Below are 19,689 nucleotides of genomic sequence, written 5' to 3'. Positions count from 1 at the left end.
AAATTTAGATTGGTCTAATTTGAATCAGAAAATTAAGACTGATAACCTCTTGACTAATTACTATTGTGTCAAATTAGTTCTTAAGACACAGTCTAAACATAATGGCTAAGTTTATGCAACTGGCCCCTGATCTCTACATCATTGTGAATTAGACTGAATAAGCCAAATACACACGAACCCACGTGACGGTGTTGATATTTGGAGTCTTGTAGTCACATGGGTTTGTTTTGTTCAACCATCCATAAATCTAATCGCTGAAAACCAATTTCCAGTTTATCAGGTGCTTAATTTGTGACAGCTGTTAGGGTTTAAAGCCCCCGTGGGCCCGTCCGGGGGTGTGTTCCACGTTTCACGTGCGTCAGAAGGCGGGGAGGAGCGGAAACGGGGATCTATAAAAATACCGTCGACTTGAGCACCACTTCAGGAATTATTAAAGCGCTTTTATTATTGACTGTGGAGAGACTCGTTCGACGTGGTTTTGTTTTATGTGTATCTTTCTCCGTTGTTTGTTTCCTGCATACCTCCGTATCTAACGTTAACATCCGTCGCTATAGAAACGTCGATTTTTCCGTTCTGTATTTGTGAAGGATCTGACCAGCGATTTTAAACATGTTTCCTGAGAGCAGCACTGGGTAAACTATTAATATTAATTTTCAGATCTAACTTTCTAATTGTACTCTCTTTCCTTTGTCTTTATTTCGATGGTGAATGTAATGTAATGACTCCATAGTACAGGCGGTTGGTTCGTTAAAGCTGACCTATCATAACTGATCCATTCTTTCTTTCATTATCATCCGAATATTTAACCATATTTAACCGTCGCTGCCTGCGAGCGCGAGGAGCACGTGGTGACGCGCGGGCGCGTGTCTTGAACAGCTGCCAGCGAGCGGAACGAGTGCACGCGCTTCGGGACCGTTATATAAAGAGGGCGTTTTGGGTTAGAAACAAGAAGTTCGCTTTGAATACCATGAATTATTCATTCAAAACGGTCTCGTAAAAAAAATTTTAATTGGATATTTTAACTTTTTTATGCTATTTTGACGGATTATATTGACATTATTTTGAAAATATATATTTTTAACCATAACATTGTAAAATAAGTAACGCGCGCACACACGCACGCGCATATACAACATAAACACCATATAATCTGCCACCCTGGTCTATAGAAATGTTTAATTGATAAGCCATTAATATTGTTTGACCATTAGTCTCCCAGTTGTAAATGTATACCCTGTTCTGCCATTGGAAAAGGGACTTACTAGGTTCACTTAAACTTACATTTTGATTGGTTGTATTGAAAATGTATATATGTTACAGCTAAATTGTAAATCTAAACCTTTTTTAATCATAACTTTACTGTTTTCCAAACTGTAAAGGTAATAGTACTGATCATAAAGCTATTTCAGTAGTCAGCCACTCAGATTACAGTAGTGATGTGTCAAAAAGTGGCTCACGTTTCAGATCTGCCAGGATATTTTTATATGGCATCTGCAGGATTCAGAGCCATTCAAATCTGTTACAATATTTAGCATTTAATAGGGCATAATACATACGCAGATGCTATTCGACATGTCTTTGTCTAAGTAAATTCAATACAAGTTGAATGTGCGCGACAGAGAACGTGAACGTTTTGATGAATGTGAGACGGGTCTTGAAAGGGATTTATGGAAGATAAAAATGATGGTTTCATGGGTTTTTAATTATTATTATTCATCTATTCCTACTTTATGATTTAAAATATTGATGTTGAAATGTTACATTCCCTTCTTTTTGCAAAATTGCAGGCGTTGTAGGAGAGTAAAAACTATCTAATCTACAAATACAAACTCGCATGATATAAATCTTATTAATATGAAAATGCGTGCGGCTGCAAGTCAGGCCGTTTGGGTTAATTGCACCTGTGGAAGGAGTGCTTCGAGTGATAGTGCCTCGGGTCAGAGACGTCTCCACCGCAGGAATTTGACTTGTAGACGTGTGCTGTGAATGCAGTGAGCTGAGATGACACATGACTTTTACCTAAATTAGTCTCATCAATATTTCCACTCTCGCTTTGCAGGTACAACTTTGAGGATTGCCAGGCCACCGCTGACTGGCTCCTGTCCCAGACTGCAGTGCGTCCTGTGGTGGGCATTGTGTGTGGCTCTGGTATGGGTGGACTGGCGGATGCGTTGAAAGACCCAGTGGCCTTCAACTACAAGGACATCCCCAACTTCCCCCAAAGCACAGGTGAGCGCTCCTGTATAACGTGAGAGATCACCTTTGTTAAACCGTGCCTTATTGTTTTGCTGAATCTGTGCGTTTGGTTGTGTTCTGCAGTGCACGGTCACGCGGGGCGACTGGTGTTCGGCACTCTGAAGGGCAGACCATGTGTCTGCATGCAGGGCAGGTTTCATCTCTATGAGGGATATACCATCCAAAAGGTACAAACGCCCCACAATGCTTGCGTCCAACAATGTAAACATTATGGCTTCTTAAGCCGCGTTTCCACCGAAATTACCCGGAACAATTTGTACCAGGAACTTTTTTTACAGGAACCCCCCCCCCCCCCCCCCCCATGACTGCGCGCGACTGCTCCCAGTCAGCGACGGACAGGAATAATTTTTGCGCGATACTGTCTGCAACAATAACGAGGAGATGCAAGCACCGCTGCTTTTGCTAGTTATGTATTGGTTTACTAAAGAGGTAATTAAAGGGTTAGTTCACCCAAAAATGAAAATTCTGTCATTAATTACTCACCCTCATGTCGTTCGACACCCGTCAGACCTCCGTTCATCTTCAGAACACAAATGAAGATATTTTAGTGTAAATCTGATGGCTCTGAAAGGCCTCCATTGACACAATGCCCTTTACACTCTCAAGACCCTTAAAAGGCACTAAAGACGTCGTTACAAAGTCCATCTCACTACAGTGGTTCTACAATAACTTTATGAATCGGCGACAATAGTTTTTGTGTGCAAAAAAACCCTAAATAACGACTTATATAGTGATGACGATTTCAAAACAAGGCATCATGAAGCTTCGAAGCGTTATGAATCAGTGAGTTGAATCATGATTCGGATCGCATGTCAAACCGCCAAACTGCTGAAATTTGGCGATTCAAACTGCTCATTCGACTCACTGATTCATAACGCTTCGAAGCTTCATGAGGCCGTGTTTTGAAATGATGAAGATGAACGGAGGTCTTACGGGTGTCGAGCGACATGAGGGTAAGTAATTAATGACAGAATTTTCATTTTTGGGTGAACTAACCCTTTAACCAAACGGCGGAAAAGAGACGAGCACTGATACTAAAGAGTATTCTGAAAGCTTGTAAGGCTAGATTTAAAATAAGACAACGTATGTTATTATCAGCTATTACGGACATTGACCGTGAGATGGCTGAGACGAACGCGCGTCATCGGACAGAAAGAGCAAGACTGATATTTACTGAACGCAGAACGAACGAACCTCGCAAAAGACTTTTAAAAATGCCGGTTGAAATAAAATGCTGCGTGATATCAGCCAATCAGCATGTTCAGCGCCCAAGTCCCACCCCCGAAAGTTCCCGAACTTTGAAAAAGTTCTACCCCGGGAGCAGGGCCGTTTGCAGGGGGAAATATTTACCCGGAACTTCATTTAGACCCTGGTTCCTGCGGTGGAAACACACCGAGTACCAGCCCAAAGTTCCTAGTTCCTGGGGAAAGTTCCTGCGGTGGAAACACGGCTTTAGTTATTGATCCAGGCCTGAAGGTTTCTATGTATTTAAATATCACTAAGTTGCACAGAGTCTGACCTAAAGATTGTTCTTGACCAGGAACAAACCATATTAGCTAATTGCCATATGACCTTTATTTGAAAACCAAATTAGTTTTAACTGCTTGTGTTTCGTGAGTGATTGAAGCGTAAACTCTTCGACCCTGTGGAATGCAAAAACAGGAACGCGTTAAAAATGTAAAAACTTGCCACGTTGTGACAAGATGTCCATCTGATGTGTACTTGGGAGACGTTCTTGCGTTCAATTTGTGCCTTTTTTTCTTAAACTGTTGGTCCATTTGAACTGCTACTGATGTGATGTTGTTGTTCTGTTGCAGATTACGATGCCTATGCGGATATTCAAACTTCTGGGCGTGGAGACCGTGATTCTTACCAACGCTGCTGGCGGTCTGAACCAGGACTATAAAGTAGGAGACATCATGATCATCAAAGATCATCTCAACATGCCTGGATTTGCTGGAAACAACCCTCTGGCGGGACCCAATGACGACAGGCACGTGTTTCAGCACTGCCCTATAATCATCACTCTCACGCCATGTTTTGCTGTTATGACATGCAGAGATTTCACACATGCTCCTGTAGATCTCGTTCACTACACAAGCCTTAACTTGCATTGCTCTTTCAGGTTTGGTGTTCGCTTCCCCTGCATGTCTGACGCCTATGACCGAGAACTCCAGCAGCTGGCGCTGGACGTGGGTTCTGAGCTCGGCTACAGTGATTTCCTGCGGGAGGGCGTGTACTGCGTTCTGGGAGGACCTTCCTTTGAGACTATCGCCGAGTGTCGCATGCTACACAAGCTGGGAGCTGATGCTGTCGGTAAGAAGCCTCTCTTAAAGGGACAGTTCACCCAAAAATGAAAATACTCTCATTAAATCCTCACCCTCATGTCGTTCCAAATCCGTTAGACTTTCGTTCATCTTCAGAACACAAATGACGAACTTTTTAATGAAATCTGAGAGCTTTCTGTCCCTCTGTTGTCAGCACTTTGACGCTTCACAGTTCATAAAGAGATCATAAAACTTATCCATATTAGTCCACATTTTCTGAAGAGACACGATTGCTTTATATGATGAACAGATCGAATTTAAGCTTTTTTTCACATATAAACATACATCAACTCGCACATCAATTGTGGTAAACGGAAGTTGTTTGCTTAACGTGGGAGAACCAATGAGGTTCACTCTCGTGTTACGCATCACATATGAGCTTCTACAAGAACCAATGAGGTTCATTCTCGTGTTACGCATCATGTTTGAGCTTCTCAAGAACCAATGAGGTTAATTCTCGTGTTACGCATCACATATGAGCTTCAGCAAGAACCAATGAGGTTCATTCTCGTGTTACACATCATGTTTGAGCTTCTCAAGAACCAATGAGGTTCATTCTCGTGTTACGCATCACATATGAGCTTCAGCAAGAACCAATGAGGTTCATTCTCGTGTTACGCATCATGTTTGAGCTTCTCAAGAACCTATGAGGTTCATTCTCGTGTTACGCATCACATATGAGCTTCAGCAAGAACCAATGAGGTTCATTCTCGTGTTACGCATCACATATGAGCTTCAGCAAGAACCAATGAGGTTCATTCTCGTGTTACGCATCACATATGAGCTTCAGCAAGAACCAATGAGGTTCATTCTCGTGTTACGCATCACGTTTGAGCTTCAGCAAGAACCAATGAGGTTCATTCTCGCGTTACGCATCACGTTTGAGCTTCAGCAAGAACCAATGAGGCTTGTTGAAAGTCTTACGGTTTTGGAACAACATAAGGGTGAGTTATTAATGACAGAATTTTCATTTTTGGGTGAACCATCCCTTTAAGATCCAATTGGCTTTATGCACAGCTGCACTACTTCCTGAACTTCAGCCAGCTCCTTTGTTTCCTGTCTGCCATTATTGGACAAACTGATTAATCCAGGTGTGTCTGATTATTGTTGTTGCGACTACAGAGGTCAGGCACACCTGGATTAATCAGTTTGTCCAATAATGGCAGACAGGAAAAAAAGGAGCTGGCTGAAGTTCAGGAAGTAGTGCAGCTGTGCATAAAGCCAATTAGATAGCGTTATTATAGTGTAATTATGCAATTCTCTGACTGGCCAAAAGGGGCGTTCCCATTGACAACAAATTGCAGTAACTGGAAGTCATTCATTTTTGCACTTTTTCAATGTAACAAAGTTAAACTGAACTTTATGCAAAAGAGCAGTGAAGCAGTGACCAATGAGTGCAGACACTGCTCACGTGATCACCTGACAGCTGGATGACGTTGCTGTCATTGTTATAGTCAAATTTCTGTAAATTTTACTTACTAAACAGGTTTTCTTATGCGAGCTAGTTTAATAACCACACTTTGTCTGTTTTAGGCATGAGCACTGTTCACGAGGTGATCGTGGCACGTCACTGTGGCATGAGCGTCTTCGCTCTGTCTTTGATAACTAATAAAGCAGTTATGGACTACGACAGTGAGGAAAAGGCCAATCACGAGGAAGTTCTGCAGACGGGCAAACAGAGAGCGGAGCAGCTGGAGAGGCTGGTGTCCACCTTAGTCACCCGGATAGAACAAAACAACAACTACGCCTAAGACTGTTCTCAGATCAGATGCAACACCAGTCACAGACCCGAGACCGCTGATTCATCTGTGAACGAACGCAACAAATATGGTTTCAAAAACCATGCTATACAGGTCAATTCCATTTTGCTCACACTTATTTATGTTTATTGAATCTTATTTTAAAAAAAGGACATTTTGTAAAGCCTTCATTTATTTTTGGTCTGCCTGTTATTTGGCGCTTATGTATATAAACCTTGTGGGCATGAGAGTGCTTGGTGTTTTTTTTTTTCTCTCTCTCTCTTTACAAGAAAAAATTTAAAGTAGTTGCCACATTCCTCTGAATGATGAACTAATGTTTGTTATTTCTAACTTAAAAGTTTAGCATTTGATACTCTGTGTTAATTTTAAAATCTCTGTAATACTTTGATTGCTTTGTACTGTAGTATTTGTCAGTAGATGTACAGTAAAGGTCTATCTTGTGTATTTTTTTAACATTATTAGTAAATTGGCTATTTATTATTAGTCTCCCTCTTGTTTATGATGGAAAAGTAGATTGTGTACTGACTTTATATTACACATTCATGGGTGAACTGTCTGTCAAAAATGTTTCTATGTACTAATGTTTCTTACCTATTTCTATGTAAGGTACACAGATGGTAAAAAAAATGAGATGGAAGAGAAACTATTATATTTCAATGCTTTTGTGTCGTTGCGTTTGCTTATTAAACTTGTATGATGGAAATGAGTGTGGATAAAATGCCTTTGTGAGCGAATGCTAAGTTTCTCAAAGGAATGAAACAGTTTTGTGGGCAAACGTAAAAGCATTGAAAACTAATCCCCCCCCCCCCCCCCCCCCCCCCCCCCCCACCATCTCATATTTTTCCATTGCTGGCTTCCCTTTTACCCCAAAATCTAAAGGAAAAATAAATTATATTTTGCATTAAGAAAATGAAGGGTCATTATTTTGTCATTATCAATCATTATTTTGACTACATCTTGAGACTGTTGCATGACAATTAAATATTTTGCATTTCAAGTTGTATTTTTCTACTTATTTATTGAAGATATAACGGCTTTATTTCAGGGTGAAATGTGACATAGATGTTTCCACTAATTTGGACGGTCATGCTAAAACTGAGTGGTTTTAATAAATATAAATAATGTGCCATTGAGATGACTTGGAAAAAGTGTCCCAATCATCTTGAATTCACCCTAAATGGAGGCAAGGAATCGATTCCATAGACTCGGGAATCGGAGTCGACTCCAAAAACCTGTAATTGAACACCCCTAAAATATGACCTAGATGTTTCTTTGATTGGCCAATCCTGTTCCTGGAGATCTAACTTCCTGCAAAGTTCAGCTCCAATCAGAACTGAAACAGCTAATTAAGGGTGTGCTCACACTTGTAGTTTGGTTTGTTTGGTCCATACCAACAAAAAAACCCATTTAGTCCTGGGGCCCGTTCTTCGTACCTCGCTAACTCAGTTAGCCGGATTTGATTGTTGACGATTTGGCATGATCTTGGATTGTTTGGTTCTTCGACGCTCATCCTGGACTTGCTGTCATAGCAACAGGTCCGTTAGCTTAAACCTGCTCGAGCGGCTTATTTCATGTAAACAGGATTAGATTGCATCTTGAGGTAATACTTAAAATCTGTCCCAGCCACTGCTACTTTATTACAAGAGTTCATTACTATACAAATTTTAAATTGTATATGTATATTAGAGCCCGACCGATAAAGGATTTTTAAGGCCGATACCGATACAAATATTTGGTCACTTAAAAATCCGATATTCCGATATATCAGCCGATATATATAAAAAATAAAAAAATAAAATAACAGAAACGCGTAAAAAACACAAACAGATTTCCCTTATACATCAGTTATTTGTAGTTATTCATGATCCCTCAGCCTCTCTAAAATAATATGATAATACAGTTTAAAAATAAACTTGTTTGTTTTATTGTTACAACAGAACAGAGGAACATAAAATATATTAAAGTTCTGATAAATAAAATGTATAAAAATACAAACTTAAGATATGAAACTTAAAGTCGTTTGGACGAAAACACAATAGGCTAACAAAAACAAAAAATCAAAGTTACCAGTATTAATAGATGTGGTAAGCTTTATAAATATAACTTTTAGCAAGACTGGAAAAAAAAATATTCAGTTAAGTTCTAGAAGTTCTGATAAATAACAACAACAGCAAAACATAAACTATATACAGTATAAATATGAGCTACCTTATAATTACAATGTCAACTTGCTTATCCCTTAACATGCACTTTTAATTCTATCCATCAAGCTACCACAAACCATTTTCAATCATCATTTGCTGCCTGCCTTCTAAAATCTACTAACGTTACTGATGATGACTCGTGTAATCCATTATTTGACTCGTTAATGCGGCGTCTGAACGAAGTCACGCACTTTCGTTCACTCTTCACGAGCCTAACTTACGATTTACAATGCAGAGACTGGAACTACAAATATACTAGTTATAAATACAGTAATCATTACTTTATTTAGGCAGAATAAGTTTGTTGTGTTTTTCAAGGCGCATTAATGTTAGCGGTCTCCCACTGATAGCCATGGCATTAGCTAGCTTTGTGGTTAGCGTCTATGATAAGTTATAATTTAGAAATATGTATACTTTTTCAAAATAACGGGCAGGGGAGAGATGATACGTCTCATGATGTCAAACTGTCAGACTATTAAAGAAATACATTTTATTCAGTCACATTGTCCGAGGTAAAATAAGTCAGTCAACTGTAACCTAGCGTAATTACCAGCTCTCTTGGCTTACATGTAACAGCAAAACTGGACTTGGCAGTTACAAATTGTGTCATGTTATTTGAGTTAAGAGAACTGATGGGGATGTTCTTTTAACTGTTATTCAATTCAAGCAATGTATGTCTCGTTGCCAACTTACATGCATTTCGCGGATGATCTGTGTTGTGAATGCAGCGCTCAGAGCGCTGAAGCTCAGCATGACTCTGCTGGATCAGCTGGTGGTGTTGCCAGCCGGCACGTTGTAGAGCGCCCTCTGGTGGACAAACTATGAAACGCCAACACTCAATGTGTTTGTGAGGTGTTTCGTCCGGTTTTTTTATTTTAAAAAAAATATTCATTTATCGGCCATCATAAATGCCGATACCGATAGTTTGGAAAAAGCCTAATATCGGCCGATAATATCGGCCCGCCGATATATCGGTCGGGCTCTAATGTATATGAGAATGTATATAATATTATAATGTTGTGTATAATACTATAGACACAGCCACTTGATTAAGCGATTTATTTGTGATGGAATAATTACTTTATAATTTTATTGGAAGTTTGCACACATGTTGTACAGTTAATCTGAGCCGTACATTAATTTAAGTGACGGATATTATGGGATGGCTTGATGCAGCGCAGGAGATGCAGAGAATTTGATCTTGACCCTTAAGAAACTTTAATACTGTCACGTTACAAATCTGCTCCAAATTGAATTAAAAATTGAATTACAACATTGAAATAAAAATGTAAAGGGTGTACAAATACTGTATAAAATCGAAAATATAAATAATTGGTAATCATGTAAAAAAAACATTTATCATTGATCTATTATAACTTTTATGTTGGTTTGGTCGTTTAGCTGTTTCCTTATAAAGGTCCAGATATTCGTGGGTTTTTTTGTGTAATTTGCCAAGTTTTTTGCCAGGTGGCTTTTTTAATTATATGATGTCATTACGTTGCTCTCTTGACGCCAGCCAATCGCTGCATTGCTGATCATGGTTTCGAGTATCGATGCATCTGCCCTCTTCAGGGAAAACAAGAACGCGCAGTGATCTTAGATCATTTAATCCAGATATTTTAATCCAATCCGCAAATTCGTTTGAAGAATCAAATTAGCCAGACATCAGTTATCACGATTAAAAGATCTGGGATCTGTCAAATCATCTCAGATGTATTAAGCGAGGTATGAAGAACGGGCCCCTGGTCTGCTTAGTATTCACATTGGCATTTTAACACAGAACCTAAAGGCACAGCGACATGTTCACAACCTGATTGGTCGGCTTTTATTACATTATATTGGCTTATATTTTGCAACAGAACTTACGAATTGTGCTAGGATAAATGTGCTCGTATGTGCGTAGCTACATATGATGGTATTTTGACCATCTGAGAATTCATGAAGAGCTTTTAAAATGTGTAAAGGAGTCAAAACCGCAGCAGGACTCCCTCCATCACACACACAAGGCGTAGACATTCACGCGGAATCACACGCCGTAGACGTACACGCGGAATCACACTGCGTAGACATTCACGCGGAATCACACTGCGTAGACATTCACGCGGAATCACACGGCGTAGACGTACACGCGGAATCACACGGCGTAGACATACACGCGGAATCACACGGCGTAGACGTACACGCGGAATCACACGGCATAGACGTACACGCGGAATCACACGGCGTAGACGTACACGCAGAATCACACGGCGTAGACGTACACGCAGAATCACACGGCGTAGACGTACACGCGGAATCACACGGCATAGACGTACACGCGGAATCACGCGGCGTAGACGTACACGCAGAATCACACGTCGTAGACGTACACGCAGAATCACACGCAGAATCACACGTCGTAGACGTACACGCAGAATCACACGGCGTAGACGTACACGCAGAATCACACGGCGTAGATGTACACGCGGAATCACACGCCGTAGACGTACACGCGGAATCACACGGCGTAGACGTACACGCGGAATCACACGGCGTAGACGTACACGCGGATAGCTCAAAATGCGTACAGATAACACGCCATTTGGCTTTAGAAAGTGGCTTGTATGTTTACGCGAAGTCATGATGTCATGTTGCAGATTACGTTCCCCTCCAGTGGGTGTAGTTCTCAGTGTAATATAACGTGTCGCGCTCTGTCTCAATGGCCTGTATACACTTTTGTGTCCTTATAAGCTCGTTTTTTGGGTCAACAGCTTATAAAAACTTCTGGGTTTTGGGTTGTGGGTTTTGTTTAGCTTGTTTGCTGTACACTTTGTCACATATCCGCTTTTAGACATTGTTCTGTTTTTTAGTTATAAGTCCGAAATGATAAGGAGGCAGCCTCACGCAATACAAAGTCAATTGAGAGCGTTTGATTGTTCTAACCTAACCCTAACCCTAACCAGACTTTTGAGATCAGACTGATCTCATGAAATGGCGTATGTATGACACGCCAATTCGCTATACCATTTTGGCGTGCTATCAAGACGCATAATCGCTTTTTAGCGTGTTTATCAACGCCGTTTCATTCTATCCCCCTACACTGCCCCTACGCCTAAACCTACCCATCACACACACACACACACACACACACACACACACACACACACACACACACACACACACACACACACACACACTGCCCCTGCCCCTAAACCTACCCATCACACACACACACACACACGCACACACACACACACTGCCCCTGCCCCTAAACTTACCCATCACAAGAAACATTCTGCAATTTTACATTTTCAAAAAAATATAATTTAGTATGTTTATAAACCATTTACATACACGCAGAATCACACGGCGTAGACATTCACGCAGAATCACACGGCGTACACATACACTCGGAATCACACGGCGTAGACATACACTCGGAATCACACGGCGTAGACATACACTCGGAATCACACGGCGTACACATACACGCGGAATCACACGGCGTAGACATACACGCGGAATCAGACTTTGGGGGTCAAATGTCGGGCTGGGAATCGATTTCTCGATTCCAAGGTGTTGGGAATCGAGAGTCGATTCCATCGAGGGGAATCGACTCCTCTTTAAGAGCCCCTTTCAGTTCAACAGAGTTTAGCTTTAATTTGTCTCTCGCTCACTAATAATGATTGGAAGTCCGTTTAATTTCTGCAAAAGGTTCTTTCAGACAGTTGAAATGAACCAGTTAAAAATAAAGCAATTCAGTGGTTATTTTGCGTCCTCGCGTAATGACATTCCATAGTTTTATGCAATGCTGAAACATTCAAATAAAGCCATAGGATACGTGAACGCATATCGCTGATTATTAGCCTACCTTTCATTCACTTATGGTGTTTATTGTCATTGTTTCCTTCTGTGGTCCTGCATCTTGGACAAGTTCACTTCATTTTGCACCCAAAAACATAATTTTAGCTTAAATCGTGAAAAGGTTATGTTGTCCACAACAGTAGGTTTTGAGAGCTGCTTGATCTATGATAACAGATGGAGATGTGAGGGTCGTATTTTCATTTGAAATAAAATGCTGTTTTTTTCTTTCTATAATCCAATGATAATACTGAAAGAAAATGCACCTAGAGCACAGATTAATGGCAGAGAGCCTCGCGCATCTGATTGACAAATAAACTGATTGACAAATAAACTGCACGATCTTATATCATTGTTTTTGTTAATATTGTGGTTATTTTGCCTTGTACATTCTGTGCAAAAGCACTTAAACAAACGGTCATTTACCATGTAGTTTTAACCATGCAATAAATGCACATCCTTGAATAATGTGCTATCCTGTTTATTTATTAAATCGCATTTACTGCTGGGCTACTATGGGCCATTTCAGGAGCATCCATAATTAGGCTACTACTATTTAAAATCAGTCAGAGTTATTGAAATGTATCTTCATTTTACAAATAAAGTTTCAGAGAAGGATGCTTTCTACATCCTTATATCCCGTGGTCACCCCGGGACTAGGTTCCCCCATCAATATTGTAAAAAAAAAAACAAGAATCGAAAACAACCGTGAGGAATCGATTCTTGGAATCGACTCCAATCGATTCCAAAAATTTCGGAATCGACCAGCCCTAGTCAAATGTGCCCGGGCCAGTTCAGAGCGTCTAGTGTGAGTACACCCTTATTCAAATGAACCGCACTAACAGATCAACTGCACTAGGGTTCGTTTTAATCCAACGCCAAGTGTGAACACACTCTAAGATCTTCAGGAGCACTTGATAATTACAGAAAGGTGTCTATCTAGAACTTGAACAGCAAGTCTTGCAGTTCGTCTAAGAAAACTCTCACGAGTATTTTGAGCACAGTTAGGTCTAATCAAGAAAGGCACGACTGGTTAGTTCTCTTCCGCATTAGAGTGAGCTGAGCTTTTTGTCCCAGAGTGACAAACCTTCGAGTGGTAGCTAAGATGGCTGCTTTGAGAGAAAGACCTGCCACAGTTTCCGCAGCCGTGCGGCTTCTCTCCCGTGTGAACCCGCCTGTGTTTCGCTAGCGAGCTGGCCTGAGTAAACTCCTTACTGCAGATGTTACAAGCGTAACTCTTCTCTCCTGTATGAGTGAGCTTGTGTGTCTTCAGAGAGCCCTTGAGGGTGAAAGTCTTCTCACATATGTCGCACCTGAACGGTTTGTCTCCAGAATGCGTCAGTAGATGAGTCTTGAGATGCGTTCCTCGACGAAAGCCCTTCCCGCAGAGCTCACAGCAAAAGGCCTTGACTCCCGTGTGGAGCTGCTTGTGGGATTTGAAGGTGTTGGCGTGTACGAAGCTTTTGCCGCAGTCCTCGCATCTGAAGGGCTGTTCGCCCGTGTGCAGCCTTTCGTGTGCCTTGAGGTTGCCCTTTTGAGCGAAGCTCTTCCCGCAGTGTTTGCACGGGTAGGGCTTTTCCCCAGTGTGAACTCGCTGATGGTAGTCCAAGTAAGACTTGGTGAGAAACCGGGAGCCGCACTGCAGGCAGACGAAGTTCTTCTCGCCACTGTGCGTTCGCTCATGAGATCTGAGGATGCTCATCAATGTGAAGCTCTTGCCACACGTGGAGCAGGTGAACGATCTCTCCTTACCGTGACTCGTCATGTGATTCCTCAAGTGGTTTGGCAAGCGAAATGTCCTCAGACAGAGCGCGCATTTGTGAGGTTTTTCCACCTTGTGGACTCTCCGGTGGATTTGGAGTAGGCGTCTGCCGGCGAAACACTCGCCGCACTCTTGGCAAGCGTGAGGTGTTTCTCCGCCGTGGAACGTCTGCTGGTGTCTCCTGAGGTTATTGAGGTAAGTGAATGTCTTTCCACATGTTCTGCATGTATTCTGCTCATCTTTGGCATCCAGGTGCACTTCTTCAGTCGTGTCCGTAATTACATCCAATCCTGTTTCGAGTGCCTCCAGTGTGTCTGTGTTTGAATGGACTGAAATGTCATGTGATTCGTCTTTGGAGTTAGTTTGGTTTTGTTCTTCTCTTTGATGGTCTTCAGATTCTTCTGCACTGGGCTCTACTGATTCTGTAACATGAACATTGCATGTTTATAGATATGATATTGGATATTTAGGCCTCATATTAACATATTATATAATCTGCATTAATGTCCATGACATAAACTGTACCATCTTCAGCAGGAGACTGAGCCTCTACTTGTTCCTCTTCATGGCCAAATGCTTCTTCAAATCTCAACTCAGGCTCTTCCTGTAAAGACAGGACTATGTTAGTTTGATGTACAGCAAATTAAAGAGTTTGTATGTTTTTTTAAATCGCAAACAATTACAGCAGGATGTGGGTTACTTCAACAGTCTGAGGAAGATCTGTGGTGCAATCCTGGACTCCTGACACGTCTGAGGTGACGTCTTCCTGGTTTTCTTCTACAACAACGCATTTTTCTTATTTAATAACTTAAAACATAATTTAATACACGCTTTAATTATGAAAAAAGCACCTTTGGCATGTTCTTCATCTTTGACATTGGGGTATTGAGTGTTAAGTGGTCTTCCCGTCCCAGCTGACTGCTGTGCTATGATGTTGTTGAGCTTTTCTGCTTGTGTAAGATCTTTTCTTGGTCCAGTTGATGCTTTATGAAGGATTCTGCAGATGTGTTCAGCTGTTGAGTTTGTTATCTTGCTAATAGCAACTGTCAGATTCTTCTGAAACAAACAACAAATATCAGTATAACTGTGAGGTAAAGTTAAAAGTTCTGCTTACCTAGCATATAACAGATGTGTAACTACGTATTATGCAACAGCACACTTTAGGTCCACCGTTAAATATTAGAAACAAAATGTTACTAGTAGCTCAAACATTAACTGTGCCAGTTTAATATTAGCCGGACAAAATGCTTACTATAAGAAGAAAACAATAACACAAGAGATTCCATAATCATTTATACTTTTACAGCTGTGAAGATAACTATGATTTGTTTAGCAGTAACTATGGTTACCACGGTACATTTTTAGCAAAATCATACTCTTTGTTAAGACATCAATGACAATACATTTGAGCGGACTTACCAATTTAATATCAGTTTCTGTATCTCCATTTTGACGTTTTGACTGAAAAATATCAAGTTGACAAATTTCTGTCACTATAGATGAGACTAAACTGTCCATTATTGAGAACAGCTGTTTTTGGATGGAGAGTTCACACGACATACTTTAACACACGCCTTTGAAATATCACAAAAATGTTTAGTAAAACAGGTGAGTAAACCGTTTCATTCAGTCCCCTCAGTGAGTGACGTGAACGCGGATTCAACGGTTTCCGTCGTGATGCGTTTCAAAGTAAAAGTCACCCAGTAAACCTGTACAAAAACGATCAATAAATCAGCAGCAATGTTTAAAAATGTTTTATTTATATAAACACTCATACAAATATTTTAATATATATATATATATATATATATATATATATACAAAACAATTTGGTTTACAGAAACAGATCAGTCACAATGTTTGTATGGCATTATATTTCTTCAGCTGAATTATAAAGCCTGGGTTGGGCTGGATGGAAGGCCGGGCAGTTTTCACAGCGCTGAAGGCTTCATCAAACGACATCTTCTCCTGGGACATCAGGAACCCGATGACAACAGAAGCAGAGCGAGACACTCCGGCATTACAGTGGACCAGCACCACGCCATCCTGAAGAACATGCAGAACAGAGGTTATAGACACACACACACACACACACACACACACACACCTCAACATGTCATCACACACACACACCTGTTGACTGGCTTCCTTTATGAACTCAAAGCATTCAGGGAAGTATGAGGTGATGTCTGTCTCTGGAATATCCATCATGGTGACCGTCTTATACGTGAAGAGATCAGGAAACACGTTCTGAACCCCATACGACACATTCAGCACATGGGTCACCTAAAACACAACAGATACCATCTATATATATATATATATATATATATATGGTGTATAAAAGTTATATGCATGTATATATTTAAGAAAAAATTTGTTATATTTACATATAATATCAATTATATAATTATATATGCATACATGCAAATATTTCTTAATTGTATACATGTATGTGTGTGTATTCTTCAACATACACAGTACACACACATATATGGTGTAAATAGAAACTTTTATTTTGGATTAGATTAATCACGATGAATTGATTTGACAGAATATATATATATATATATATATATATATATATATATATATATATATATATATATATATATATATATATATATATATATATATAATTTTAACGTTATATAAATTAGCTGGTCTAGTTTTATACATTTTATAAGTGGGTATAGTAAGCTATATAAAATAAATATTCTTAAAATATATAAAACAACAATGATGACTACATTACCTTTAACTTCTTCAGTGTTTCTATGTCATGGGCTGCATCCTGGGATGCTAAAAATAGACAGTTCGAGGTTAATAAATGTGTCATATGTATGTGTATATATATATATATATATATATATATATATATATATATATATATATATATATATATATATATATATATATATATATATATATATAGTAGAATTATATTATTATAAAATTGTTCACCTCAGATTAACCTCGTTTTTACAAAAAGTAAAGGCCATATATTATTAAGACACTGTTGATACCTCGGAGTCCATAAATATAGTAGCCTAATAATTGCCATGGTAACGTACAGTGATATTAGATAGTTTTACTAACAGTGGGGTTGTGTCAGGTCAGGTGTTCACAGTAAATATTGCACATAGACATTAAAAGACTTAACGCACAGAGTAGGAGGAAGGGTCTTATGACGCCCACTTGCAGGTCCAGGTTCAAGTCCTGCACAAACCCGCACGCCGCGTCACTCTCGCGCTCTGTATCGCGCGTGACGTGGAAATCATCGCCGCTGCGCGTCTCCACGAGTTTCTGTCCCGTCACGGTCGTGACTCTCGTGATCTGCTTCCTCAGGCGCGCGGCGGAGAATCCCTCGATCTCCTGCGCGAGAGAGTTCATCTTTATTTATGCACGCGCGACACTGAAAACATGACCGCGGAACTAAAGAGAAAGGCTGTGAAACAAAGCGGGGAACACTAAGTTTGGTACACCCTCTAATTTCAAAATAAAAGCCCCTCTTACCGTTATTTCCACAAAATACAACGTTCGTTAGTAATACATTCTACATGACTTTATTTAGCTACTACTATTACTAATAAATCTGAAATGTGGCCCTACAAAGGTATACACACATCCAGAAACTCAGTGATTTTATTTAATAATTTGGTAGGCCTATTTTAAAATAAACAAAGTAAAACAAATAAAGTGTGTGTGTGTGTGTGTGTGTGTGTGTGTGTGTGTGTGTGTGTGTGTGTGTGTGTGTGTGTGTGTGTGTATATATATATATAATAAATAGTTTTGTTTTATTAACTAATACCAAGCTCATATGAAGCTGCCCCAGTTTCTATAGTGGAAAATCGTGTTATAAATCTCTAGTTGTCTATATTAAAATCTACTTTTTTAAGATATCAAACTGACTGGTTTGATCATTTTCATCTTTTTAAATGGGTGAGAGCCAAATAATAATAATAAAAAATGTGTTCCATATAATCTATGAGGTCATAATGTTGCATGCATAATAATGGTACAAATATTAATATGCTGTTTAATTTAATATGGCTATATTATTTTGTAGTATGTGGCAATACGGTGGCTTGATGTCAACATACAGATATTTGATATTAAGACCCCACCCCCAAAATGTCCCTAAAATAATAATAATTAAAATGAACTGAAAATCAGAGACAAGCACTGTTAAATCCATAATTGAGCACAGATTTTATTTTAAAAGAAAGCCCACAAAAATGAATCAACAGAGGAAAAAAATATCCTGTAAAAACAGTTGCTTGGCATTCAAAAAAAGAACAGAAGTTACCGCCACCTTTTCATAAACATCTTTGTTTTGTAAGAAAGGTTCGGTTCAATTCTGTTGCCCCTGTGTAGATTGTATAAAGGTTTTGAATTGCTCATATAAACAGAACTTAAGTAAATGTATAAAATGCGTGTCCCTTTAAGCTTGATAAAAGATCCTTTGGTTTGTCATAAAACAGCTGCACGTGTGCATGACATTCAGTCTAAACAAACACTTTCTGTGAGTAAAGCAAGGCTTAAACGTGCGATTCTAATACAGCATTCAGCATGTGTACAACATGACAAATATGCAGCTCACCATCATAAAATATGGATTAAAAACGGCTGAGAATGATTGAAATTGGCAATGATTCATTTGGCACATGAAGTGTAAACTAACTTTACCTGGCAAACATGCATCTCGATCCAGAAATGATTAAAACACTGTAAATGGCTTTCTCTTGGCTTCAGAAATACTCTCGATTGGCACAGTATTTCACATGTTCTGATTTAAGACTATGTAAACAGGGCTTCATTTCTAAGGCTGTTTGTCCAGTAGAAATGCATTAAAGATGTGTAGAAGGCACTCTTTAGATGTTCTCAGTGCAGACAAAGGGTGCAAATCTGTGTCCATTTCAGGCAAACATGGTCAGAGAGATCCACTGAGAGAGAGAGAAATGAGTGTATTAGAGCAAACAGAAGAACACAATGCTTGTTTCCTTCACATTATTCACATGTGTTGTTTTAGGGACTAATTCATTTAAAGGTGTTGGTTGTCCCTCTCGGTCAGTGTGTGTGCTGTGGCTGCTGATGTTGTAAAGCAGAAGAAGTGTGTGAGAAGTGTGTGAAAGTGAAACCTCACTTGAAAGAAATTGAGCGACATGAATCCATCTGCGTCCGTGTCCATCGTTTTGAAGGTCTCTGCAAAACACAGACATGGAGTCAGACTGTCCTCACAGCTCATGTCATGGCAGAATTACTGTATTATTAGACAAAGATTATGTTTAACTCGTGTTAAAAACTGAAGCCGACGCGCCTCAATCGCCCCAGGTGGTTGGTCCCAGTATAGCTCATAACCCCGCCCCTCCGTGTAAACTAAAGCAAACGGACGAGGCCTTTATACTCTACGCGCTCACCGCTGTGCTATTCTTTGAAACGACAGAGGGCAACTCTGAGTAACTATTCTTTAAACCACCAGGAAACAGCGGTGAGAAGAAGTAGAAGAATGTACACAGGTGATGATATTTATTTAAGTA

At 39.8% G+C, this 19,689-nt stretch overlaps 4 protein-coding genes across 5 annotated transcripts in view; 1 reads left to right on the top strand and 3 right to left on the bottom strand.

Moving 5' to 3' along the window:
* Positions 1–214: 214 nt before the first annotated feature.
* pnp5a (purine nucleoside phosphorylase 5a) lies at positions 215–7,339 on the top strand. The gene is made up of 6 exons (XM_079810660.1): positions 215–632; positions 2,060–2,229; positions 2,320–2,423; positions 4,074–4,249; positions 4,382–4,572; positions 6,117–7,339. Exons 1-6 carry the CDS (start codon positions 610–612, stop codon positions 6,332–6,334), a joined length of 882 nt encoding a protein of 293 aa, XP_079666786.1. The 5' UTR covers positions 215–609; the 3' UTR covers positions 6,335–7,339.
* A 5,254-nt stretch (positions 7,340–12,593) lies between these two features.
* LOC307143692 (uncharacterized protein) lies at positions 12,594–15,765 on the bottom strand. Of its 2 annotated transcripts, none has more exons than XM_079845439.1 (5): positions 15,569–15,765; positions 15,001–15,205; positions 14,850–14,926; positions 14,675–14,753; positions 12,594–14,571 (listed from the first exon to the last, which is right to left on the bottom strand). In XM_079845439.1, exons 1-5 carry the CDS (start codon positions 15,707–15,709, stop codon positions 13,421–13,423), a joined length of 1,653 nt encoding a protein of 550 aa, XP_079701565.1. In that variant the 5' UTR covers positions 15,710–15,765; the 3' UTR covers positions 12,594–13,420. The 2 variants fall into 2 exon arrangements, with proteins under 2 accessions (XP_079701565.1, XP_079701566.1); XM_079845440.1 differs by having other exon boundaries at positions 15,001–15,202.
* A 221-nt stretch (positions 15,766–15,986) lies between these two features.
* On the bottom strand, positions 15,987–17,566 carry dusp19b (dual specificity phosphatase 19b). The gene is made up of 4 exons (XM_079841057.1): positions 17,317–17,566; positions 16,905–16,951; positions 16,283–16,435; positions 15,987–16,195 (listed from the first exon to the last, which is right to left on the bottom strand). The coding sequence occupies exons 1-4, from the start codon at positions 17,540–17,542 to the stop codon at positions 16,001–16,003; spliced, it is 621 nt and encodes a 206-aa protein (XP_079697183.1). The 5' UTR covers positions 17,543–17,566; the 3' UTR covers positions 15,987–16,000.
* Positions 17,567–18,348: 782 nt separating this feature from the next.
* Positions 18,349–19,689, bottom strand: part of capn1 (calpain 1) — a 39,065-nt gene continuing 37,724 nt past the window's right edge. The window contains exons 21-22 of the mRNA XM_079811072.1: positions 19,296–19,354; positions 18,349–19,095 (exon numbers count right to left, since the gene is read on the bottom strand). Of these exons, the coding sequence (XP_079667198.1) occupies positions 19,069–19,095; positions 19,296–19,354 (86 nt within the window). The 3' untranslated portion in view covers positions 18,349–19,068. The remainder of the gene's footprint in view (positions 19,096–19,295; positions 19,355–19,689) is intronic.

The sequence above is a fragment of the Gobio gobio genome (genome assembly GCF_949357685.1).
Source record: "Gobio gobio genome assembly, chromosome: 2".
In the NCBI taxonomy this organism is placed as follows: domain Eukaryota; kingdom Metazoa; phylum Chordata; class Actinopteri; order Cypriniformes; family Gobionidae; genus Gobio; species Gobio gobio.
Note: the sequence above shows the minus strand (reverse complement) of the source record. Positions and strands in the feature narration are given on the sequence as shown.